This window comes from Malaclemys terrapin, chromosome 1, assembly GCF_027887155.1.
Source record: "Malaclemys terrapin pileata isolate rMalTer1 chromosome 1, rMalTer1.hap1, whole genome shotgun sequence".
NCBI classification, from domain to species: domain Eukaryota; kingdom Metazoa; phylum Chordata; order Testudines; family Emydidae; genus Malaclemys; species Malaclemys terrapin.
The window spans coordinates 205,543,558-205,570,735 of NC_071505.1; the positions used below are offsets into that span (position 1 = coordinate 205,543,558).

Here is a 27,178-nt window from a genome sequence, read left to right on the forward strand (position 1 = left end):
TTGTCCTTCCACAGCTGCCACAACCCATGTGAATTCTCCTTTTTCAAGAAGTCCCCCCCCACAGCCACAATGGTCTGTCCTTCCCCACATCCCAGTCCCAACCCTGGGCAGTAGGAGATGAGAAGTGATTACTGTTGATTGCTATAAAAACAACAAATAGCTCCTTCAAAACAGCTGAGGCCTCATGAACCTGATTAATATAACCATGACTTTGGGGATCTGAAATGGTGCTTTCTGTATGTCTGTTTGAGAATGTGCCATTATCTTTTGTTCAGTATTCTTTGTCTGGCACTTGGGGCTTGTTCCTGCTCCGCTTATAGTTAATAGTAAAACTTTAAACAAGGCAGGTTTGGACCTTTAATAGACTCATATCCCTAACAAGTATTTGCTAATATTAAATTTAATATTTACCAGAACGTACATATTGATGAAAATATCTTTCTTCTGCCCTGCATTGGTACCCTATTCTTGCTTCGAGCGTAATGGGCATGAGTGACACACAGGAAAAAATACTGGAAGCACCAGGTTCTCCTGGATTAAATTCAAGAACATGAAATACATCATATAGGATAATTAATTTCCCTCATAGCATGTACAGATAGTCTGACACCGTGAGGTATAACAGATCATAAGCCTCTCAGTAATCCAAATGATAAATAAGACTAAGGAATACTATATGCACTGCCAAGAAAATGCAGGAGGAATTTGATATCTACCCAGGGATGTATGAAGAGATCATTAGTGGCATTTACATTAGGAGCCAGATAAAATCTTAATTTACAATATAAAGAGCTGTATGTACTATAGCTATTTCCCTTTGAATAAAATTAGGAATAAATAATAATTTACCAGATACCGCATGGTTTGGTATGTTTTGTGAAGAATTAAAATTGGGATATAGGGAGGGAAAATGAACAAATAATTAAAAATGAAAAAGCTGAATATTTTTACCAGTATAACTGCAGTGCCTTAAATTAAGAATACTTTATAAGTAAGACTATTGGATTTGCTATGCTGAATCAGACTCTTTGCGATCAAGTCCAGTATCTTGCAGTGATAGTGGCCAAATCCTGGGGCTTCGGAGGAACATGTCTCAAAAAATTACCTAATTATGCAATGTGGTCCAAATGAGCATAATTCCTTCTTTACACCAGTAGATGTTATAATTAACACAGCATTTCCATTACAGTTAAAGTAAAAATGCATTTCAATTTACATAGTTTATTCTGTTCAAATAGTGTAGCTAAAGCAATATCAAATGTTTTGGAATCCAAATTAAACTGAAATATTGAACACAGTATCAAATATTGTACAACTTACATTTTAATATATATAGCATTCACTTTGGTTAACATTGTATTCAATCTTTCTATTTTCTTCCTAATAGCATCTCTTACTTAAGCTCTGGATAGTCTATCTCTCTTCTCCTGTCTGATAAGCGTGACTAAAGCTTTACTCTTTTATTAACCATGGTTTTAGAATAGGCTCTTCCATTCAATTTTGAATCTAAATAAAAAAGATTAGAAATCTGATTTTGGTGTTTTAATAATGGGTTTAACATGAAGGAATGGTAGGTAAAATGAGATTTTAATGCATTCAGACTCCACTGTCAGGTTTTTTTAAATGACTTCTTTCCTCTTATTCTAGATTAAGGGACTTTAAAACTGGCATATACTTGATGAAAGGGAACATTAATACAAAAAGCAGCATGCTTCTTCAGTTATTTTCTCTCCTATTGTTTGATATTTGTGCTTCAATAAGAATTTGTAAGCCCAACATCTTTTCCAGTGTGATACAGTAATGAAATTATTGAATGTTTTTAACATCACAAGTTACTGCCATGGAAACAACTGTGATTTCATAAACTTGGCATTACCACCTTAGTGCTGTATCAAATAGGATGAGAAGATACAGTTGAGAAGGAGTAAAGTCTTTGTACGAGTACAGAGTCCTCAATAACTATTAAATAGAAGAAAATATATGAAATACAAGTGGAATTTATAGTAAATGTGGATTATAATGTCATACAAATGAAAGTTTCATCCACTTTGAAAAATTTACTTTAAATTCTCAAAATTTCTAGTTGAGTGCTGAGTTCTAAAAGTAGAATATATGTACTTGATCAAAACTTGCCTTTGTACTAGGATCGTTATATCCAACATTAGCATAAGTAACATACTATAGTGTAGCGTGAACATGTTCAGCTAGGCTTGGTGTTCAACATCATCAACATTATAAAGATCATCTTTATAAATGTCATGTTATCTAAGAAATTTGCATTATTTCCTAAGTAGTTTATATCCACCATTTAACTCTGGATTTGATTTGATTTTATTAAATTGTTTTTCGTCAGCAGTACAGTGTCAGAATATGTTTTTTCAGTGAAGTGAGTGGAGTTTTCCGTTGGCTTCAGTGGGTGCTAGACTGAGCCCTTAATGAAGAATTTAACCCCTTTGTGTGTCACCTTATAAAACACATCTGAACGTCTTGTTTTGAAAGGAAAATATCATCATGGTTACATGTATTTTTACTTGCAAGATGAACTTTTGTTAAATTTTCTCTCTACTGCTAATCTTAACATAATTTTGCTTTTCATAACACATTTTATAAAACAGAAAAACCCATACGCAGACATAGAATCAATGCATTTTAATAAATACAGAGAGAAAACAAAAGCCAAAGAACAAGACTACTAAAGCCAAAAAATATATTTCTCAGACAACATACAGTAAAGATGGGCCTTAAAGACAATCCCAGATTAAAATACATCCAAGCCTGAGCTGCTCAAAATATAGAAAATAATTTCATGAAAAAAATATAGAAGTTGTTTCTTTTGGCACTTCCAGGCCTGCTCTTGTGGCTTCAGGTGTCAGGTCTGGAAGTTGCTCCAGACCCATCTCCTTCCCAAATGGGAAAGTGGATCTACGGGGCTCCCTTGGGCTCTGCGCAGGTTACCAAGCCACCCTCTCTCATACCAGGGTGCGGAACTGGGTCCAGGGAGTTCTGGCACTACAATTTTGTGAGTCAAGGACTATTCTCAACTCCTGACCACCAACATTATAACCAGCTCTATTCAAGGTTCACAAATATTATAATTATGAGTACACAGAGTGCCATTAAAATTGTTCCCTTTACTACATCATGGTGTTTGCCTTCGTTCTGGTATTTCATGAATTTTACTACTCTATGTAATGTCAAGATTTTAATAACATCACTGCACTTCAGAGAAGGTTCATGCTGAGAGAATGAGCTATGCTCAGCATTGCACCTGACAATATAAAAAGCATTAATGGTGCTAAAGCTAAATATAATAGTTATCTATCCCATAAATTGGAAAGTTTTAATGCACATGGTGAAAAGTAGGCATGTATTGAGGAATGTGCGGAAATGAACAATGGTTGATGAACATTTTGTGATACAATTTAATTCCCCCTTGATAACTGATAAAACTTTCAGGATAGATAAAGGTGACTGTTGAGTTACTTAACTCTATCAAGACAAAAATGTTCAGTAAGGCTATCATACCGTTTCATTTTAGTCTATGTATAATTGTGGCAGAGTGATTCAGAGTTCAAGAAAACCTTATTCTAAAGTTAATCAGGTTCATACAGTAATTTCTCAAATAATAAGCCTCTAGACCACTTTAATATGTAAAAATGACTGTTTCATTTAGAGCTGCATTTGCCCTTCTAGCTGCTAAATCAGCTATAGTTTACTAAGCAACATTTTGGTATGTCTACACTGCAATTGAGAGGTGCATTTGCAGCACACAGGAGCATTCTCAAATTAGCTCACTAAAAATAGTGGTTAACAGTGGTGGCTACCAAAGTATATACCCAGGGGTCTGGCCAGGATTGTACTTGAGTGTCTAGCCCATGCCGCCATGCGTGCCACTGTGGCCACACTCAGACTTCTAGTAAGTGAACACAATCAAAGCTAGCGTGGCTATGCCTAAGTGTGCTGCTGTTGCACCTCCTAGTGGCAGCGTTAGACATACCTTACACAAAGGGTAAAATATAGTTACTTGGATTTTGATAGTGCAAGATTTTTTTAATGTAAAGCCGATTGATCAAAATTTTGATGGTAAATACCAGATTGTATGTGTACGTATTTGTATTTTACGAAAGACACTGGCCCAATTTTCTTCCTGTACTTCTAAAATTGTATACCAGATTTATTGTCTTCTGTGATTTCTTCTTCATTTAATTAAAAAAAAAAATTAGATAGGATTAAATATGGGAGAGCGAGAGGATCATTTTAAAGGAACACTGATTTTTTTTTAAAGATCTCCTTTCAATTAAAAGTATTGTTTTCAGTTTTGATAAGAGAAACTTGTAAGAAGGGCAACTGTTTTCCTGTCTGATATTAACTCACCCTGTAATAAGGAGTTACTGTCTTTTAACCATTTGCTAACCAATCCATCTTCTTCAGCTGTTGACCTGGTCGTTTTCTTTGTCTGACAGGTGTAAATGTAGAGCAACAATAATTTTGCATATACATAGTTAAGCCAGATAATTGCATGTGGAATAGCAGAGTGTATTGCTGTGATGCCTCCTTCCAATTTGTGAATTGGGCATGGAGTTGTTTCATCTTCCATGATCTGTTCTGGGTGAACACCGTCGCTCACTGGAGAATCTTTACTTTTCTATTTGTGTTGCAAGTATGTGCATCTGCCATGGTTTGTGAGGATACGGTTTAGGGTTGCCCATGAGCTTCATGGGGGATCCAAACCAGGGATCTTCTGTGTCGGGTCTTTCACAAGGTGTTTATTTGTGATTTGTGACTTCTTATAAACTCATTCGGCTTTCCAAGCTTCATCAAGGTTGAAGTTGCATTATTGAAGATTTAGATGCGTGGTTCCAAAAGGGCTTACACGACTCCAAGCTGTGGTGACAGATGTTGTTAAAATCTGGGTGGATGGGAAGACATGGTGGAAAATGACAGCCTTCATGTGGCCCACTCTGTTAAGTGAGAAGTCACAACTAATGGCATCAACCTGGTGACCAAACATCGATCAGTGATGTACTGGTCTTCAGAACAATTCAAGCACCATAACAACCCTGTTCAGGGTGAAGTAACATGCCACATAGGTTGACCTGGTAATGGAACAGAATGGGGAAAGTTAGGTACAGGGCTAGTGTATCTTTTGTTGTTCAGATCCACTATGTTTTTTCCTGCAACTGGAGTGGTTGGCACAAAGGGTAAAGGAATGGATTAAATATTAGAGTTTATCCCCAGCAAACCTCAAGGGTCTGATCCAACTCCCATTAAAATCAACAGACGTCTTCCAGTTGACTTTTATGGGAGTTGGATCAGGCCCTTAACAGGCACAACATCTTTAAAAAAAAAATATTCAACCGCTTCACAAATCTTTTCCTCATACTGTACTGTCTGTTCTTGAATTTAAAATTAGACTGTACATTTCGTTTTAATAAACATTAGTAACCTTGGGAGTTGAAAAATGCTGATGTCTTTACATGTGATACATGCATAAGGTCATATGGGAAAGCAAGCATTCTGCTTTTAGACAGTTGAACATGTTCTTTCTCTTTTAAGAGTTCTTTCTCTGTCTTTCTTTACAAAGGAACTTTTAAAAAAAGATTCATAACCTTTTGTTTCTCTACCTTTTAAGTACTGATTATGCATTCAAATAAAAAAAAAATTGCCTTTGGCAAATATGGACAGTTGCTCTTCTTCTTCTACTCTAAACAAGAGACTGACCAGGATTATAACCTTGAATTTGAATCCTGGGAGGATGGGGTTATTTTGAATTCAAATCCTTGGATTTAAACTTGACCCTACTGGTGTGATTTAAAGACTGGTCTAAAACTGCAAGGAGCCTATTTTCTTTGTTCCCTTTCACATGCAAATGTAATTTCATAAAATGAGTAATTCCCATTAATTTTTAGGCACACTGAGCTGACCTCTTAATTTCCACAAATCACCACTGTCTAATCTTGAAAGAGTTAAATTATCTCCTGAATGTTCCGTCACTTGGAGCTGAAATCTCACAAGCACAGCTCGTAATATTTTGTCTGCTCCTGAATTTCATCCGCAGATTCAGTCCATATTCAGTTTCTAATCCAATCTTAATATTCCAGATCCTAATGCTGCTTCCTTGGCTTTACTTATTAAACTTTGCTACAGCTGTCTAAAATTGTTTTAGTATCTAGCCTCTGTAAAGAAGTCCTGGGTGCCCTTCAAAATCATATTTGATTTTGTATTACCAAAAAAATAGACATTTCTGTTGTCTCAGTTGGCTGGGAGATTCTTAATTTAAGGCACTTAGACTCTATTGTGAGGTACAAAACTATGAACTTTATTGGCTGCACTGTATAGCTGTTCGTATAACACTCATGAAGACCTATCCTAGCATGCACTGGGCTCAGTGTAAATCTGAAAAGGATTCTGTAAGGGTATCTTCTGTTCTACTCAGGAATCTAGTGCGGATATCTCTGGAACATTACAGCGCCTTTGAGAGCAGATTATGGAAGAGGGAAAATAATACTCTTAAATAATCAGGATTTTTAAAATAAAACATTTGGAAGATCCAGTTTGTTTCACTCAGGGTGGAATTTCAAAAGTGTCTAAGACAGATTTTTAAAGGTGTTTAGGTGTTGCTGTACTCAGCATTGCAACACCTAACTGATTTAGGAGCCACAGACTCATATTCAAAAGGGTTTTAGGTCAATGCTTCCTGCTTCACAATTGATTTGCAAAATAAATACCCTGGGAAATAAACTTTGTGCTCTGTAATAAACTTATTTCTTAGCATTATTACACATTTTGTTCAAATGTTGCTCACGTACTATAAGGACCACTCGCTTATAACATTACAATACTGACTTTCAAACTACTGGATTAAGTAGAAAGCATCTGAGTTCTAATAGTGACACCCACCAGTGTAGTAGCTGAGCCATCTCCTAAGGACTTTAAAAAGAAAAGAAACTCAATCTCTTCCTTTACAGAAGTTAGAAGTAAATGCTTAAAACATAATTAAAGTTTAGTTTTTAGATTCTTTAGTATGGGGGAAATGCAGTTTAGGAATTTTAATTTATTTTAATAGTAGTAGCAGGAGAAGTAATATATATTGCCATGGTACCTAGGAGCTTCAGTCATGAACCAGGACCCCATTGTGCTAGGTACTTTACAAATATGGAACAAAAAGACTCCAAAGAATTTACAATCTAAGACAACAGATGGATATAGACAGACTGAGAAGTACAACAATGAGGCAATACTGGACAATATGATAGGCAGTGGTCTGCGCACACCAGCAGCCTAACCGCTGTTAAGTTTTTTGTAGGCCTCATGGCAAAGGAGAGTATTAAGGAGCATAATGAGTTAGTTTTGTGGATGTTCCCATTGAGCTTCTCCCAAGCATGAGAGGCAGCATGAGAGAGATCACAAAGATGCTCATTTCAAATTTTAATGATGGGGAGATGGAAGCTAGCATCGTGGTCAGACAGGAGGTGGGACTTGACCTATACTGAATGAGAGATGGTAGTAGAGTGGGGATAGGTTGTGAAAGGCTTTGGAAATGAAGGCAAGTACATTATTCAATACAGTAGAAAAGTGGGAGCCAGTGAAGGGGTGCAAAGAGAGGTGACATGATCAAAGTGATGGGCTAGAAAAATGATCTTTGCAGCAGTGTTCTGAATAGATGCAAGAATTTGTCAAAGCCAAAGAAAAGGATTTGAGGACATGAGATAAGAGCCTGGATGAGATGTTTAGCTGTGTGGATGAGTAGGCTGAATGTTAGTGATGCTATTCAGCGATAATCTGCAATATTTTGAGGTAGCCTGGATGTAAGGACCTAGAGAGAGATCTGAGTCCATGATGATACCCATGTTAGGGGCCTGAGTAACAGGTAGAATGGTGGTGGTGTCCACAGTGGTCAATAAAAGAGGGAGCAGGGAGAGTTAGATTCAGAGCTTTCATTAGACATGCTGAGCTTGAGTTGACAACAACACTTCCACAAGATGATGTCAGAGAGACAAGTCAGGATTTTATTTTGGACATCAGGACAGCAGGACACAAGTTTGGGATAGAGATAGTGCCCATTGAATTCAATTTTTTTCCCATGGGCTTTTGTTCTGTTCCTTTCAGCTCTAGTGAAGTACTATCTGTTTAAAATTAAGCAATTACAGAAAAAGGTCTGTGCACTTACCTGCTTTAGTGGTTATCCTTTCAGAAAGGTTCTTTCATTTACAGCACCTAGAATCAATACACAAAGTATAGGATTAAGTGATGAGTTGAGAAACTTTAAAACAAAAATTGACTACTACAGTTGAACTTACCTATGACTTTGTTTAAAATAGTTGTTCAAAAAATGATGAGATTTTTTGCTGCTGACTCTCCTGTTCTTCCAAAGTGTGTGTGTGTCTAAAAGGATAATAACCCTGCTAAACATAGTGTGGGAAAGGGGAAATACCCATCAAAGTCAAATTGTTAGAAACAGAATTACTACATGGGAAAAAAAGAAAAAGAAAAGAACTAGCTATCTTAAAATCTAATCTATTCTAACACAATTTTGTGCATTGATTTATATTTATGTAAATATTTTCAGTTTCCAAAAATATAATCTCACCTGAAATTTTTCCAGACATCAATTGAAGTGGGGTATTAACTTCTCATAAGAAGCTGATTCTCCTGTGCACAGAAAGCAATCTTTTAACATGGGTAGTAACAGTAGTAACATTTTTACACACATTTTTGCAAAATCAGTTCATTGCTTGAACTGTGAAAGGTTCACTTCATTGATATCCTGGTTCAGATTGAATAGTTGTTCCTACTATTAAAGTTTTATAGCACTTGATTTCAAATATTGTAGGCTATATACGTGGGCAGATCCAGAAGATATGTCCAGTGTCAGTTTCAGCTTGACATATTCAACACCAGTTGTTCTCAGCCCATATTTAAACAATCTTCTGTCTTTTGAGACTTGCCATGTCATCTGTTTAACTACATACTGGGTATTTGTTAAAAACATGTATATTAATTTTTCACTATGTATAGTGATTACTATCAAAAAGTCAATATTTGCTAGTGATTACCACACAGTGGAATCTTCGATTATTCCTTACATTTAAAGTAGAATATGTGCATAGTAATGTCTGGTAAATATTAAGTAGCTCATAACTTCTTCTATAAATATTTCACAGACTCCTTTTAAAAAATATTCAAGGAATGAGAAAATTAAGCTTATTGTGAAATACAAAAGCTATACCAGTCTACCGAAATTAGATAAAATATGTGCTTCATGATTTGGAACAAATTATGATTATATTAGCAAAACAAGTAGAGCTGTGTGGAGGATGGAAACGTTCATCAAGAATTTCAAAATTTCTCATTTTAAATTAGAACAAAATGCAAAAAACTGAAATTCTCTGCAAAGAAAAATTCAAAATATGTCTGTGTGATGGGTTCCCCCTCCCACCTGTAACTGGGCTACCACTGAGTCTCCCTGACCCACCAGCCTGGGCTCCCTTTACGTGGTACTGCTGTGACAAGCCCCCTCCTGCAGACATACAGGTAGGGACACACCCACTTGTAGCTATACACACATGCTGAGATCACCTCTACATGGGAAGGCTTACCTAAGGTGCCTCCCACTTCCTAAGGCACCCCCTCCCCTTTGAAGTGTAAACCCAAAAGTATATCTTCTTGTGCTGTTCAGGGAACTGTAGAGTGTAAGCTCATGAAATTCACCTCCTCCCTCAGTGTGGGGGAATATATGCAACAGCTTTCTGCTCCCAGTTATGATTTCCACACACTGGTTTTAGACAAAGCAAAAACAAGTATATTACCAAAAAAACATAGATTTTAAGTGATTATAAGGGATAGCAAACAGATCAAAGCAGATTACCTAGCAATAAACAAAACTGCAATCTAAGCTTAATATACTCAAGAGATTGGATATCAGTAGCAAATTCTCACAGTAGCAAATTCCTTTCACAGGCTAGAAATCTTTCTAGCCTGGTTTCAGCCCTCCTCCCCTAGTCCAGTTCCTCAGGTGTTTCCAGCAGGGAGTCAGTGAAAAACCATGATGATGTCACTCCCTTGCCTTAAATAGCTTTTGCATATGGTGGGAACTGTAATGGTGCGGGACTCACCGGTGTCCCGCTTGCCGCTGAGCCTGAGTCCCTCCTGGACCCCGGTGCCCCTTTTAGACTGGGGTGTTGCCCCCTGGCAGTACCCCCACAGATCTGGGTCTCTCCTCCCCGAGGAACCCCCCCCACCCTCTATCCCCACCTCGCCTCAGACTATGCCTACTGCCAGTCTCGACGTAGCCCCCATTCACTGGGGCAGACTGCAGTGTAAATGCCATTCATCACCAGCAAGGGGAATTTGGACCTGCTGCCCTTTGCAACCCCAGTATCCTTTCCTTGGCCTTTACCAAGATCTGCACACTGGGGGGTTTCTAGGCTGGAGCTCCCCAGCTCCTCTACCCTTTCCCCAGCCCTGCTCCAGTCTCGGTGTCCTGCTTAGCTCCTAGGAAACCAGGTCCTTCTCTCTCAAAAGGCTAGAGTGTGTGTGTCCTAGTCTCTGGCCCTCTGCCCTCTTATAGAGCCAATTGTGGCCTGATTGGGGCATGGTCCCACCTGTGGCTGCTTCCCCCAATCAGCCTGGCTTTTCCCCGCTGCAGCCCCCTCCCAGGGCTGTTTTATGCCCTTTAGGGCAGGAGTTAGGTGACCACCCCTCTACAGAACCCTTTGTCTCCTGTCTTGGTTCCCATACCCAGTCAGTGGAAAAACACTGGTATTCCAAGATGGAGTCCAGGACCAGGTGACTTGGTCACATGTCTCTGTAGGGACAGAGCAGCCGTGACTTGGAGACTGTTTGTAGCATCCTCAGGAAGGCTCCCCAGTGGAATATTAGCATCTTCTAAGACTATTTGTTCTCCCTAATGGCCCTTCCCAGCCAGCAATCTAGATTGATTGCATTCTAACTAGTGGGTGTTTCCCAAGTGTAAACACATTTGTAATAGAAGCATAGGCAATATTCCTAACTTCAGATACCAAAATGATACATGCATACAAATAGGATAATCATATTCTGTGAATCATAAGCTTTTCAATGATATCTTACAAGACCTAACTTGCATAAAATACATCATAGTTATGCCATAATCATCATCATAATATTACTCTGAAGAATATGGGGCATTATACCACAGTCTGATTGCTTGAACCATTTTGTTTGGCTTTGATTTTGATATTTTAAACTACATATTATACTACATAGTATAATACTACATTTTTAAAAAAATTGAAACTTTTAATTCCAAGAATGTTGAACAGGGTGTTCGAGAAACTATTTTTCCTGGTTTTTCTCTCAAATTAAATTTCAGTAAAATAAATGTGATTTTACTGAATTGTTTTCAATTTAAACAGAACTACAGATAGAAAATGGTTCCATTTGGAACTCTTTTAACCATCTCAGCAATTAAAACTTACTTTTATATGATCTGAAATGCTGTAAATATAGCTTACATTATGAGCAACTGTCCCTCCTGTGGAACATTCTCCAGTGAGTCAATCTAGGCTTAATCATCTCCCCCAACCAATTTAACAGCTATTACATTGTTCGGGAGGGGGGAGGGGCGCATGGTTTAGTAACTAGAGCTTTACAGGACTTTTCCATCAAAACGTTTTTGGAATGGAAAATGCAGTTTCAGTAAAATCAAAATTTTCCACATAAAAATAAATGAAATATTTCATTTGGGCTCAGGTAGACCTGAATTGAAACCTGCCAGGTTGTCTAAATGAAACAAACTGCTGCACCCAGCTGGGCTGTCCCTGTTCATCATGGCCAACAGAGTAGAACAGGAACATGTGGCAACCAAACTGCAGCTCCCACAGGCACTGACTTTTATTTTTCCCAGTGGGTGCTCCAACCCTGCTTCTCCTTGGAGGCCCTGCCCTCACTTCGCCTCTTCCACCCCCTCCCCCAAGACCCCCAGTCCACTGAACAACTGTAGCTGGTGGGTGCTGAGCACCCCCTACTTTTTTTCTGTGGGTGCTTGAGCCCCGGAGCACCCACAGAGTCGGCATCTGTGACCGCTCCCATGAGGCACTGTGGCAGGGTGTGCAGAAATAGCTTGATGTTAAACCAAAGCTGAAACAAAATATTTCAAGATTTTTAGCATAGAAACTTTCTGTACATTTATGGCCCTACAAATAATAATAATAAATAAATAAACAAAAGTGTGTGTGTGTTTTGACTTTGTCCCAAATGAGGATTCCCTTCTCCCCTCCCAAATCAAAATATTAGAATTTCCCATAGGGTGGAAATTTCCAGCTTTTGACCAGCTCTTAATAGTAAGATGCACTGGTTTGAAGTGCCAGCAATAAATAGATAATGCCCAGCTAGTAAAGTGAGATATTTCACATTGACTGGTTCAAATCAGGCTGATCAGGATGGGCCAATTTCAGTGTTACCGGATGTCTCTTAGTACATTGCCACAGAAATGAGTTGTGGCCTCTGTTTCCATCCATTTGAAAACATAAAATGGTACCTTTGTTGGCAGTCTCAGCAAATGGAATGGGCTTGGAATCCAAACTACCATCTGAGATGAATATATTGCCTTTCTAGGTAGTGGTTTAAACCTATTAGTAGGACAAGGTGGGTAAACCTGCAGTACTGTACCAGGGCTGGCTTGTGAGCACCTATTGATACAAGTATTAAATTGAACTTTTAAAAAAGTGCAAGTGTAAGCAAACCTTTCTGCTTACTGGTTTCTTACATGTACAAATGTAAGTGATGATTTTCCTTGTTTCTAGCTTACATAAAATTCTCATGGACCTGCAGAATCAGCAACTAACACAGTTATCTGACTGGCTAGCAAAAACAGAAGAAAGGACAAAGAAAATTGAGTCAGAGCCCCTGGGCCCTGATCTAGAAGACTTAAAACATCAAGTAGAAGAACACAAGGTAAGCTATTTTACATACGTACGTTACTGTTGGGAGTCAAAATATTGTTTAAAGAAGGAACGTATATCAATGAACTTTTCACATTTTTAAAGCTCCAAAAGTAGTATTAGAGAAGAGTAGTGCAGAATATTTCATTTATTGAAGTTTAAGCTTTTCAGAATGACCAAGTCTTTGTATAGAGACTGCATTGCAATTCAGAATTTTTTAATAACACTGGGATTTTCTTTATTCTTTCTCATATTCATAATTTACTAGACTAGAAATTCTGGTTGGATATCAAGAAAATAGGCAATTGTAATATCCTTTTTATTACAAAGCATAACATTTCAGATTTTATTACTCCCATGTTTTTTTCCTCTTGTCATCTTGTGCTTTCTTTTGTGTGCTGTAGTAGCAACAAGACACGATTAGTTGTTATAATTGGGATTCCAAAGCTCAATAGCAGTACTGGGACTCTGAGTATGTAGCCCCTGAGCATTGTAAAGTTATCCAAGTGTAGTCTCTAGCTTTGTAATGGAAGAGATTTTTTTGAAAAATGTATTTAATTATGAAAAATAACAAACCAGCAATTGGTGAAAGAAAGATATTTGACCAAGCTTGTTTGCATTCTCATGTAAAAAAGTGTTTCTTAAATTGGAATGATTAAGAGTTAAAAACTGCATACATTAAATTAATAAGAACATAGGCAAATAAATTCAATACAGCAAATAAGAATTCTGGTAAGGCTGTGATAATCACTTTTAAAAGGAGTCTTAAAAACAGAGATACATAAAGCAGATTTTTAAAATTGTGCTAAACTCAATAATTCTTTGTGTATTTGTATATATATATCTTTGTGTGTGTGTGCGCATGTATATAGAAACACATATGCATCATGATAGAAGATAGGAAGATAAATATCAGAAAAAAACATAAGGCCTGGGAGATGTGATTCCAGAAAGTGTGAAGAGATTAAGGTGTCCTTCAACTCTATGTTAGTGGTTCAAATCCAGTTCAGTTATAGTACACAAGTTTTTACCATCTGATCCCTTTTATCATCTTGGAATGAGTTGATGGTTTTAGTCCAATTTTAGTCCACAAAACCTATAATCAGAAATTAAACCAATATACGGCCTTGGGGCGGCAGCAGAGACCAAGAACTGCATGGAGACTGAGCTCTTCACTTAACCATGACACAGAAGAGCTCTCATACTAGTGAGGAAGTATGGAAAAGCTAGTGGTGGTGCTGTTGCTGCTTCCTATGCTGTAATTGGTCTGTGGATAAATAGAAGATTTCAGCTTCCAGGCTTTCCAGTCCAGACCATTTTCTGAGCACTAAATGAAACTCTCCCCTCCCTCCCCCCCCTCCCCCCGTAAGGTGGAAAGATAATCTGGGACTGAAAAAATATATATGACAAGTTCACTCAGAAATTGTTTACTGAGTTCTTGTTTTTCTTTTGACATGTATGGTATTTGAATGCTAATGGCATTAAAGGTAATAATTTCTTGTGCCAATGAAACACTACATTCCCTTTAAGAACTTTGAGCTTAATGGGTGCATCTCTTTGTTTTGAGAGTAAAATTCTGGCCACAGTGACGTCAATGGAGTGTTTCATCACTGACTTCAGTGGGGCTAGGACTTCCACCCTGGGTCTCCAGGGTATTCAGAAAATTACCTCTCCCATATACTGATTCCACATTTCTGAATGTGGTGAGTCGGTTAACGTTGTGGATGCATACTTTAAAAATAAGGTTTCTACTCCATCTTCTCTACTAAGGGATCATTCAGACAGTAAAGTGATTAAAAAAGAGTTTTTTTTCCCCTCCCCGTTGGGCATGGATTAAAATTCTTCGCAGGTAGAACCTGTCTGTAGGTAGTACTGGAGGACAAGATGTTCGCAGACATTTCAAAAATATCTGCAACATTCACATAGAATTTATTTTGTATTATATTCTGCATCTATGCCCCCGGATTCTTGCAGTATAACAAAGCTGCATACGCAGCAAAGATAAAAATTCATGGCAGTATACAATGTGTGGGGAAAACAGTTGAAACCAAGTATTATTGTACTAGATATGAACAACACAGTGGGTACTTAATTTCAGGACCAGGTATAAGTAATCTCTGGGTTTTGAAAGTTTCACATCCTTAGCATGGATGTATACATTCCCAGTTACTGCATAGTATTAGTACTGTGGCATTTGTTGGGAGGAACTGGAGAGTTCAGAAAACAGAAATGAGAAGATGACATCAGATTGGGTAGTTACAGCCAGAATGATGGGTTGGTTTGGTAGATGGAATGCAGCAACCCCTCTCTTTCTCTCATGTGTTTCTGTCGTATTCATTCTTTCTCCTTATCTCCCTTTGATTAGTTCCTGGCCCCTTGTTTCCTTCCACACCTAGAATATCTATTTTGTTCATTTTATTTTCTGCCTCTTGACTCAAACTCTGTATCTTTGGTTACGTTTAATCTCCCTCTTCTGTATGTTGTGTCAAATACTGCTCATGCTTTTGAGACTGATACTCCGATTTCTCTTTGTGGGCCCAGGTAGAGTGAGTGAACTCCAATCCTGAGAAGAGAAACCATTCAATAAAACAGATCTAGGATTGATTGTTATTCACGGCCGGGAAAAGATAGAGGAATTCTTACCAGGAAGCTCTCCTTCTTAACTTAGTGTTGTACGAGACTTTCAGCTGGAAAGGACAGTTTCTATCTGAACTGTGCCAAAGACAAACTCCAGGGGGTTTTAGGGCCACAAAAAGGAACATGTTTATAGATCTCATGATAGGTTTGCCAAACTACTTTGGCATAATTGTCCAAGAAACTGTCAAAAAGCATTTGACCTGTATTTTAGGTATTTTCTCTACTGCTGGAAGTAGTCTTGGCTATGCATTTTAAAAACTGAAAGAAATCTGCCTACCTGAGATAAACTGAAGATTGTTAATTTGCCTAGAAAGGCTACATATTTAAAATTTTGTGATTTAAACAAAAATGCACTTTTAAAATTGTGTATAGATTTCACTTTATACAGTTAAACTGGCTAAAATTTTCAGAAGTTTAGAGTTTTGCTGGAGAATTGTGCAAAATTTTCATTATAAAAATAAAACCTTGGAAAGTTGCCACTTTTTGAGTTTGCAGTATGTCCCTAAAAATGAAAAGGTATGTGGGAAACTTTCTCCACACTTGGATTTTAATCAAGGTTGACCATGGAATTTTCTCCGCTATCTGGATACCTTCATCAGTATCCCAGTGCATGTTTTGTAATGTTGACCTAGGTTAGTTGGAAATGGTCACACAGTTTGACACATGGTAGTGGTTCTGGTTATTTTGTGTGAAATTCTGGCCTTTAAAAAACAATCCATTGACTTCAGTAGAGCCAGGTTTTCACCACGATTTGGCAAAATATTCGCAACGGACATTTTGACTTTTTTACTAAGGAAGATGCTGCAGTTACATAGATCTCTGTGAGCTAGTACAATACTCTGCCTGTGCTTCTTTTGATCAAATTGATAACTGTATATTTTGGGAATCCATTTTTTTAGAAGTAGGAACAGATCTGTCATTTATGGCCTTCAGGGTTGGGTGGTTGTTTTTTGTTTTGTTTCGTTTGTTTTGAGAATCTGTAAGCCTACCACCGATTTTGATTTATTTAAATTTAATAAGAGAGGCGAGGGGGAAATACAGGCAGCACACAGTGGGAGAGAGCAGAGAGTCCTGTATTATTTAAGGCTATTTGCCTTGCTTACAGTATCTCCCTGTTCTATGTATCGCAGATGCTGGTTACATTTTTCTCTTTATAACATTGCTGTATTCTGTCATGTTGAAAGATGACTATCCTCTGATGATCTTTTGTCTTTGTTACATGACTGATGCCTTCCTCATTCTTAAATAAGTCTGATATAAATTTGAGCTGTTGCCTTGTTTAATCCCTATTTCCTCTACACAAAGGAAACTAGCTTATTGGATTTCATTCTGTATGTTTGAGACTTACACTACGATAATTGAGGTACTCTCCTGTCAAATCTCTCTTAACGATGTAGTCAGGGAGCTGACTGGATTTTTAACCTTCTGAAGTTATAATTAAACCATTTTAACCCACACACCCACTGACTGGACGATCTGGATCTAATTTTCAGACTTGGGCCCTTCTCTGGTTTTCATGTCACTGAACAGCAATTGTACACAGCTGCTCACACTCCTTCCACAAAAATCATGTTTGAGTGGGTGGGTATGAATAGCCCCATTTTTCTTTTTTGGTTCCCATTATTTTGATACATGGCACAATTATATACATCATCTGTCAGAGAAAACCACTCTATTCTCTGAAACATCTGTTGTATGCTGTTCTGGAAAAGGGCAGTTTGTCCACTGCAGGCAGAGTTTATTATTTGAGGCTATATTGATTTATTGTTATTTTATCCTGTTACTCCTTGATTTAATTGCCAGGGAATCAGTCAGCTAAGCACATTTCTGGTGACAAGAGTGAGGATGTAGTTTGTGAAGCAGAATAGGAGCTCTGTCTAAATCTGCTTTTGGTGCTGCTAGATTACTTTATTATTTTTGTTATCCCAACATTTGTTCATTTGAGCTGTTGTCACTGTCTGTGAGTGGTGCCCAGTTCTATTTCACCAGTGATTTGATACAAGTTGTTGTTAAGAATGGGAAGGAATTCTGTTTTTGTTCTTGCACTATAGTTTTTTTCCTATGAATTGCCATGACAGTGAGAGGGACAAGGTGGGTAAGGTAACATCTTTTATTGGACCAACTTCTGTTGGTGGAAGGTTCAAATTTTCGAACGAAACAGTTCTTCAGGTCTGGGGAAAGAAATCGTAACTGAGCTAAATATAAATTGGGATTGATAGTTAAGTGTAGGGAATAACAGATGTCACTTGAGATTAAGTGGGTAATAAAGATTAGATTGTTACGCAGAAGGGGGATGGAGTGAGAAGTGTCCACCTATGGGTGATGTGGTGTTTTTGTCTTCTATAATTTTTCAACGTGAGTTCATTCGAGAACATAGTGATTGTCGGGTTTTACCCAGTACACAGGTCAGAATGAGTAATAATATAGTACATATGATATGTAGAGCTGCTACAGGTTATGAAATTTATATAGTAAAGGTTCCCTAACACTTTCCATTATGTAACCTGTTTTCAGTTGCTTAAACCTTTTCTAGACTTTACCTATTCTGGCTGAAATTTTCCAAGCTTGCTCTTTCACAGGTTTTCTTGGTGGTGTTTGTTTTTTAACATTTAACCTTTCCCGAGAGCAAGGAAAGGGGAAAAATAGGTAGTTTTGCCAGTGTTAATTCCACTCCTCCTCAATAATTTCACTGAAAAGCTCTGGCAACTATGTTGTTTCAAACATGGCAGTGGCATAGCCCTGGGATCAAAGAGATGTCTTTTGCTGTCCCCATGAAAATATCCCAAAATTTATCCAAATGATAAGTCTCTGAAAATTGCTATTTTTACATGCTCAGAAGAGCTTGATTCTAAAATCTTTGAACATCCCATCTACATTGAGAATGCCTCAAAGAACTCCCTGCCTACTGATTGCACTGAGTGTGTTCCAGTCTCAGGGAAGAACCCTAGATCTGGAGGACAAGGAAAAGGAGATTACAACAGCAACTATTTTGGCCTAGGGGGAGGTGTACCAGACTGAAAATCAGGAAGAGACCATGAGTTCTGGTCTCAACAATTCCAGTAACTGAAGTTAATAATTTTGTGCCTTTCAAAGCTCTTATTATTGAACAACATTCCTCTCTCGTAAATTCTAGTCTGTGGCTAGCTAGTGAAATTCACACATTCTACTGCCCGTCCTTGCAGTCTGTGAAGAAAGAGGGAAAGGGGTTTGCTAATGCCTTCTCCATGCCTTCTGAGGCTCCCCTCTACCAGGGGAATCCCAAGCGGAGGACTTTGCCTCTTGCATAAGTCCTCTGCAAAGAATTTGCCAAGGGAATGGAACAAAAACAAAAATCTGCCCCACTATATTGATTGTGGCCATTCGAAATACTAAGGAAATGTGGTCTAGATGGAATTACTATAAGGTAGGCGCATAACTGATTGAAAGACCATACTCAAAATGTACTTATCAATGGATTGCTGTCAAACTGGAAGTGCTTGTCTAATAGGTATTATGTGGGGGTCTGTGCTGGGTCTGGGGGTATTCAATATTTTCCTTAATGACTTGGATAATGAAGTGGAGTATATCCTTATAAAATCTGTGGATGATAAAAAGCTGGAGGGGGTTGGAAGCACTTTGGAGGACAGCATTAGAATTCAAAATGACCTTGGCAAATTGGAAATTGTGCTGAAATCAATGAGATTTAATTCAATATAGCCAAGTGCAAAGTACTACACTGAGGAAGGAAAAATCAAAGCACAACTACAAAATGGGGAATAACTAGAAAGGCTGTAGAACGTCTGAAAATGATCTGGAGTTATAGTAGATCACAAACTGAATAAGAGTCATCAATGCAATGCATTGCAAAAAAGGCTAATATCATTCTGGGGTGCATTAACTGGAGTGTTATATGTAACTGTGTCCAGGTTTGGATCCACACTTTAAGGAAGATGTGGACAAATTGGAGAGAGTTCTGAGGACAGTAACAAAAATTATAGTGATCAAAGGTTTAGAAAACCTGACCTATGAGGAAAGGTTAAAAAACAAATAAAAACAAAACAAAACTGAGCATGTTTAGTCTTGAGAAAATGGTGACCGGGGAGAGGGGACCTGATAAATCTTGCAATATGTTAAGGGATGTTATAAAGAAGATAGTGATCAATTGTTCTCCCTGTACACTGAAGGTAGGATAAGATATTATGGTCTTAATCTGCAGAAAGGGAGATTTAGGTTACATATTTGAAAAAACTTACTAATTATAAGGGTGGTTAAGCTCTGGAATAGGCTTCCAAGGGAGGTGTGGAATCCCTGTCATTAGATGATTTTAAGAACAGAGGGGTCAAATGCATGTCAGGAATTTGGTCCTGCTTCTGCGTAGGGGGCTGGACTAGATGTTGGTTGGAGGTGGCTTCCTGCCCTGCATTTTGAGAGTCTCTCCATTATCAAAATGTTAATTGACAGTACACGGGTGTTACTTTGTAAGTATAAAACAAGAGAAAACAGATGTAGACTGAAATGCGCTACATAAGAACATAAGAATGGCCATACTGGGTCAGCCCAAAGGTCCGTCCAGCCCAGTATCCTGTCTGCCAACCGTAACCAATGCCAGGTGTCCCAGAGAGATTGAACCTAACAGATTATGATCAAGTGATCTCTCTCCTGCCATCCATCTCCACCCTTTGACAAACAAAGGCTAGAGATGTCATTCCTTACCCACCCTGACTAATAGCCATTAATGGACTTAACCTCCATGAATTTATCCAGTTCTCTTTTAAACCCTGTTATAGTCCTAGCCTTCACAACCTCCCCAGGCAAGGAGTTCCACAGGCTAACTGTGTGCTGTGTGAAGAACAACTTCCTTTTATTTGTTTTAAACCTGCTGCCCATTAATTTCATTTGGTGGCCCCTAGTTCTTATATTATGGGAACAAGTAAATAACTTTTCCTTATTCACTTTCTCTACACCACTCATGATTTTATATACCTCTATCATATCCCCCCTAGTCTCCTCTTTTCCAAGCTGAAAAGTCCTATCCTCTTTAATCTCTCCTCATGGGACCCGTTCCAAACCCCTAATCATTTTAGTTGCCCTTCTCTGAACCTTTTCTAATTCCAGTATATCTTTTTTGAGATGAGGAGACCACATCTGTACGCAGTATTCAAGATGTAGGCGTACCATGGATTTATATAAGGGCAATAAGATATTCTCCATCTTATTCTCTATCCCATTTTTAATGATTCCTAACATCCTGTTTGCGACTGCCGCTGCACACTGTGTGGACGTCTTCAGAGAACTATCCAGGATGACTCCAAGATCTCTTTCCTGATTAGTTGTAGTTAAATTAGCCCCCATCATATTTTATGTATAGTTGGGGTTATTTTTTCCAATGTGCATTACTTTACATTTATCCATATTAAATTTCATTTGCCATTTTGTTGCCCAATCACATAGTTTTGTGAGATCTTGTTGAAGTTCTTTCACAGTCTGCTTTGGTCTTAACTATCTTGAGCAGTTTAGTATCATCTGCACACTTTGCCACCTCACTGTTTACCTCTTACTCTGAAGCATGAAACATGCACATGGATGGTGGCTTCTGCATATTAAGGTTTCCTGACTTTTCCCAATACGAGAGTGTTTTCAGTTGCTTATAACTTTGCCAAACTTTAACCATGTGGGATGAAGTTTTCCATGCTAGATCTGTCTCCCGCTGATTTTTTTTTTCTTTGAAAATTTCAACCATAACAGTTCAGTCATTCTTGAGAATGAGGGTAGGGAAAAAAATGTGTCCCTCGCCCACCCCCTGTTAAATATAATCTGTTAACTTGTGTTTTAGATGTTCTAGTGTCCCCATGCTTTAGAGCAGGGAATTAACATTTGATGGATGGGTCATCTTTGTGACACGGATGTGCTGTTATCTCCATAAAAAACTGCCCAAATTTGGCTAAGTTATAAAACTTTTAAATATTGCAGTTTGCTTATGCTCAGTAGAGATTTGTTAGATTTTAGCAGCATAAATCCCCAAAGGTCCTGTCTTCACTGATCGTGCTCCAGCCTGGAGCTGAGCAGGATTTTCTTTGCAATTTTACCTCTGGGGTGGTGTTAACTGTACTGGATCTGGGTTTGGGCATCAGAACTGATAACAGGGAGCCTGCACTCTGATAGCGATCCCCTCCCCTAGGTCAGGCAGTAGAGGGCACAACTGCCAGACCTGGGGGGAGCAGGGAGAAAATAGACTTGGACAAGTCTAGGGAGAGAGACTGGGGCAACAAGCTGCCAACTTTAATTCACTCCTCCTGTGCATATGTTTTATTCTAGTCTTTAATTACATTATCACATACTGGCTTTTTCCAGTGGACCCTTGCCTTGTTCAGTGCACAGGGCAGAGCTGCTCTGGGATGCAATAAGGTTGTGTAGTAAAGGATATTGTTGTCTGTAGGACCTCTGTTTCGCTTATTGCAAAAGTTGGAAGGAATGTACTGAACAAGCAGGGGGGTCACAGGAAGAGAAAGGATAGTCTCATGTCTAAGGCACTTTTATGCTGCCCTCTGGAATTCAGTTCTAAAGAGTTCCTATGTGATATTGGGCAAGTCACTGAAACCAATTTTTTTACAGGTGGTTTCTATTTGTTTGTTCATTTCTGGGTTCCTGACTTGAGACCGTGGGGTCTGATTTCCAGAAGTGCTAAGAATTCGCAGTTGCAACTGCAGTCAGTAGGAACAGTACTTGCAACATATAAAGTGTTATGCTATGCTAAGTACTATGGTCCTCAGAGTCTGAGACTGGACACCTAAAATTAACAGTTTATTTTGGCCTTAATCTCTCTATGCCTGTAAAATGGGAATGCTACCACTCATCTGAAAATAAATTCATTAATGTTTGTAATGCACTCACGCTATAATGTTGAGTGCCAAAGAAAAGGCCATGAGGCAGTAAATAAAAGAAAAAAATGTCCATTAAGGTAAAATGTAAACTATCTTCAGAGCAAGGTTTGAATAGTGTACAGTAAATAAGGCAGGGGCTACACATTGAACAATGAGGAGAAAAAACATATTAAAAAACAAAAAACAATAGCTGCTCATTAAGTAGGCACCAATCATCCTGTGTACTGATCGAAGCAGGGGTCCTGTGGCAAAAGTAGTATGTGATCATGTAATTAAAGACTGCAATCATAATGCCCCACACAAGAGAGGGAAAAGTTAAGGTTGCACAGGCAACCTTAATACTAGTATTTCCTAAGTTTTGGGTATTTGACATTGCAACTTTAATAATGTTCTTTAACATAGTTTTTATGTGTAATACTATAACCTATACAAACACTGTTAAAAAAGTAATCTAATATCCATTTAAAATGAGCAAGCTATTGATATTTATAAAATGTCACCTACACAAGCTCAACAAATCTTTTTCAATCCAAAGTTTCATTCTGAATGTTGATGAGAGAACTAAACACTTAGAGAGGAAACACAGACTGTACTAGATAGTTTTCAAGAAAGGGACAACTATACTTGCACATTGTAGCACCTTACTGCTCATGTATTCCCATTTTTTAGTCAGAGATTCTACTCTGGCACAGAACTCTGTTTGGGGACTGGAATCTTCTTGTCTAAAGAGCGATAATAGATTTTTTTTCCCTTTTGTTTTTAGGCACTTCAAGAAGACTTGGAACAGGAACAAGTCAGGGTGAATTCCCTTACTCATATGGTAGTTGTGGTGGATGAAAGTGGTGGAGATAAAGCTACTGCTGCACTGGAAGAACAACTTCAGGTAAATGTTGAATTACTTTATATATTAAAAAAATAGCATCCATCTTAAGCATCCCTCAAGAAAAATTTTTGTCAGTCCTTTTTTTATGTGCATGGCTAAATGTAAATATTTGGGGGGAAAGTGCCTTAAATATTTAAAAACGTTAAGTTTTTTGTATGAAATCAGAAAAAGGGGTTACATGCCATCTATAAACTAAAGATAAAAAGCAATTGTCCAGCCTTCCTTGTGCACTATGTACACAAAACCCTTCTTTTAGGTTCTCTGGTACAACATTCACTCTGACAATCTGTCTGAAATATTTGATCAAAATGAGCTTTAAATGATTTGGTAAGCTCTGAGTTACTCCAGACACAGTGGTACAAGCGTACCTGTCCAGTGTGCAATCTCAACCACCTTATCTTATTTTCTCATTTTTTTCTGTGTGCATTTGTTTTGTATCCTGGTGAAATGTCATCTCTCCAGCCAGCTGCTTCAGGCTACTTATCTCTGACACAATTTAGTCTCATGCTCAATCTCCAAATAGGGGAACGAGAGGGAAACAAGTTGGCTGCAACCGCTTTAGGGCTCAGACATAAACAGGCATTTCATGTTCATCTGGTTTAACAACAAAACTGAGTTGTTTGCAACCATCTCTGTTCCTGATGCTGCATTGTCCTGTGTCACTGCGGTACTGAAATGACAAGAAGAGCAGTTCCTAAAGAAATGCAGTATCCATTGTTGCTGATAAACTGAGGAAAATTGTCATAACGTGGAACAACATACCACAGCATCTACTCTTACTTAACCTTTAAAAAGGGGGGGGGGAGGGAGTCCAAGAACTAGAGATCTTTTCTAAACTTTCCATGCTGTGTACAGGAGCAATAAGTGATAAATTATACCTTTTCCACTGAAATAATGTCCCACTCATAGTGTAAAAAAAGGGGAGCTGGGGGATGGTAGGGAAAGTCAGAATAAATGTTACGTCACCTAGTCTACTGGAAGAAAGTGTGACCACTGCTTATTATACCAAATAGATGTTTCACTACTAGCTTGTTTTCCCCCCATCCCTCGGACACCTCTATCTATTTTAGATAGTCTCTGCCCCAAAAGATATTACAAACATTTATGTTTGTACAGTGCCTAGCACAGTGGAACTCTGACTGGGGACACTAGGTTATACTGCAGTGCAAATAATAATAATCAGCAGACAGTCAATGAAATGGAAAAGTGGCAAATTCAAAACTGATAAAAGGAAATGGTTTTTCACACAATGCACAGTTAGTATTCTCTGATCCAGCATGGCATTTCCTACATTTACGAGCATACCTTTAGGCACTCGGGTTTAAAAAATGTGCTCATTGTTATTACTGAAATTCTTAAATATGCAAGCACAAAATCAGAAAAGCATATATTGTTCTTAATTACATATGCACAGATATATTGCCTTTTAGCCCTATGAATGTGACTTTTAAACTGTAACCCTCATTGGAACGTATGTGAGGGGACTTCACAGTACTAGAAGCGCCAAGAAGAACTGCTGACTCAGCAAAAATGATAAGAAATTTTATTTCTAAAGTTTTTTGGAAAAACAAATTTTCAATAAAAATTATTTTTTCCCATAAATTGTGTGTTGGCAAAGAAATTTTTCGTTTGGGGAAAAAAAAAACACATTGTTGAAAAAAATTCAAAGAGCTCTAGTTACAAGGGTCTTGCACATCTGGGCAGGACCAGTCACACTGTGGTCCTTAGGTCTCAAGGATCAGATTGGAGGCAGTCAGTGTTTTCATTGTCTTCTGTTTAGTTCTCTTGTGAGTATGATGAACAACTTCCAAGCTGCTTGTGTTCTCTAGGAGATTCAAAAGTGCAGAAGAAACTACTTTGGGGGGAACAATGAACAGCCACATTGATACAATAGCATGACAAAAACTATAGGTATGTTTATGAAATCTTTGAGTGTAAGACAGGATAACTTACTTTTTCCCCCTTACTATGGAAAAGAATTAGACTTTTGAAGGCATACTGAACTGCCCCTATATTGGTGGAATACAAGTTCCATGGTAAAGTACGGAGGAGACATAATTTCATCATTGGGAATTGAAAGCTCTAATGTGGCCATTTTAGTCCTGAATTATTTGCAGCATCTTCATTGCCACTTCACTGCCAGATTTTCACAGACATAAGGACTCTGATTATTGCAACCAAGTTTGTAATGCCTCACATTTGAAAGATAAATCTGAAAATCTTCCTCAGTGTCATCTGTCACTTTAGCTGAGATTTAGTCTTCTTTTCTCACATATGTCTTTGTGGTTCCCATCATCCTCTGAAATGAAATTAGTATTGGGAGACTGCTTTTTCTGTGAATCATCTGGAGGATAATTCCTCCTTTCATTTCATGGAAATGAAATGTGGGTTTAGGTTAAAAAATGTACTAAATATAATTAGTTACATTACTGTTCCCTGCACAAGAGACTTTTTACTTAGGATGTGCCATGAAAAGGATCCCTTAGAGAAAGTTCACAGCACAATTTAGGCTTCCCCCGCCCCCATTAAAGACTTTCTTCTGCTGCTGTTTTGCTGTTCAGAGAGCATGAAGGTGGAGAGTTGAAAAAACCTAATAGTGCAATAATTTAGTTTAATTTAGTGCTTCTAGGGAATATGCAACCTATGCTTTTTTTTTTTTTTAGGATACAGAATAGTGATATGCACATCTCAAAAAGTTCGGAGGTGTGGCTGAAAACAAATAAGCACCCAAACTTAATGCAATCTTTGACATTTTTGAGGTCCATTTCTTCTCTCCCTGTGTGTCCACCCCACCCTTCAACACTACTATCTTCGCCCATCTTCAGGACCAGGGCCAAGTAATCAGCTTTCCCCCTCCTCGTTGTACTAGTGGTGGCAACAGCAGTTACATTTATTGGCACTCTGAAGCTTTCTTGATGGTATAGCTCCAGCTTGCAAAATATGCCTTGAAATCTCCAAGGTGAATGAGATTCCTTGTTCTAGGGTGTTAGTGGCATGATGTACTATGGAATGTGACAAACTAGCAGTACTGTGTACAGTGCAGCTGCACTTAGGAACAAATCGTTCTGTTTCTCCTGAGAAATACTGGTGCATTTTTTATTTATATATGGTTCATCTGGGTGCTTCACTTGTAGCTCCAATAGCAAAATGAAACATAGAGGCTAGTTTACATACAGACACATATTCAAAATACTCTCGTTAAAATTCAGATTTCTAGAAGCTTAAGTGTTTTGGCATGTCTTACAACTTCAAAATCTGACCCATTCTCTGTAAAGTTTTCATACGTTACTGCGGCCATTTCTAATGAAAATGGAACTATTTTAGAACAACTGCTGTTTGGGGCAAAAGGGGTAAACATTTTGCCTGTCCATGTTTTCACAGCCAAATTACTGCTTTTGTGAATTTTCAGAGGTAGAAAATGGTGAAATAAAATTGTGGGGAATTTCATGACTTCCTTCCCTCAATTTCACATAGCCCCAATCAAAGTTTACCTGCTACCATCTCTCTCAACTTTGGTTTTGTAAAAGACATGATAACGTTATCAAATGCTTATTTAAAAATGCATTGTAAAGACACACAAATAATATTACATACAAAAACTACATTAAAAGAACATTAAGGTAGCAAAGTCAAACACTTATGATAGGAAATGCCAGAATTAAGGTTGTCTGTGTAACTTTTTTTCATAGGACCTTTGAATTTTTCTAGTATCTCACTGGAAGACCAAAATTATTAACTAAAGCCACTAGCTTTAGCAAAATTGAGTAACTCTGTGCTGAGGAAAACGTGGATTCACTATTTTTATCATGAAATTAACAGTTCATAAATTTAAAATCTACTTTTGCCATCCAGTATCCAGTGAATCCCACTTTTTC

The 27,178-nt window shown here is 38.0% G+C and overlaps 1 protein-coding gene across 9 annotated transcripts in view; it reads left to right on the plus strand.

Annotated features, from left to right (window-relative positions):
* Window positions 1-27,178, plus strand: part of DMD (dystrophin) — a 2,004,766-nt gene that overhangs the window by 726,446 nt on the left and 1,251,142 nt on the right. For all 9 annotated transcript variants that reach the window (XM_054005916.1, XM_054005912.1, XM_054005914.1 and 6 more), the window contains 2 exons: window positions 12,786-12,936; window positions 23,184-23,303. In XM_054005916.1, coding sequence (XP_053861891.1) covers window positions 12,786-12,936; window positions 23,184-23,303 — 271 coding nt within the window. The remainder of the gene's footprint in view (window positions 1-12,785; window positions 12,937-23,183; window positions 23,304-27,178) is intronic.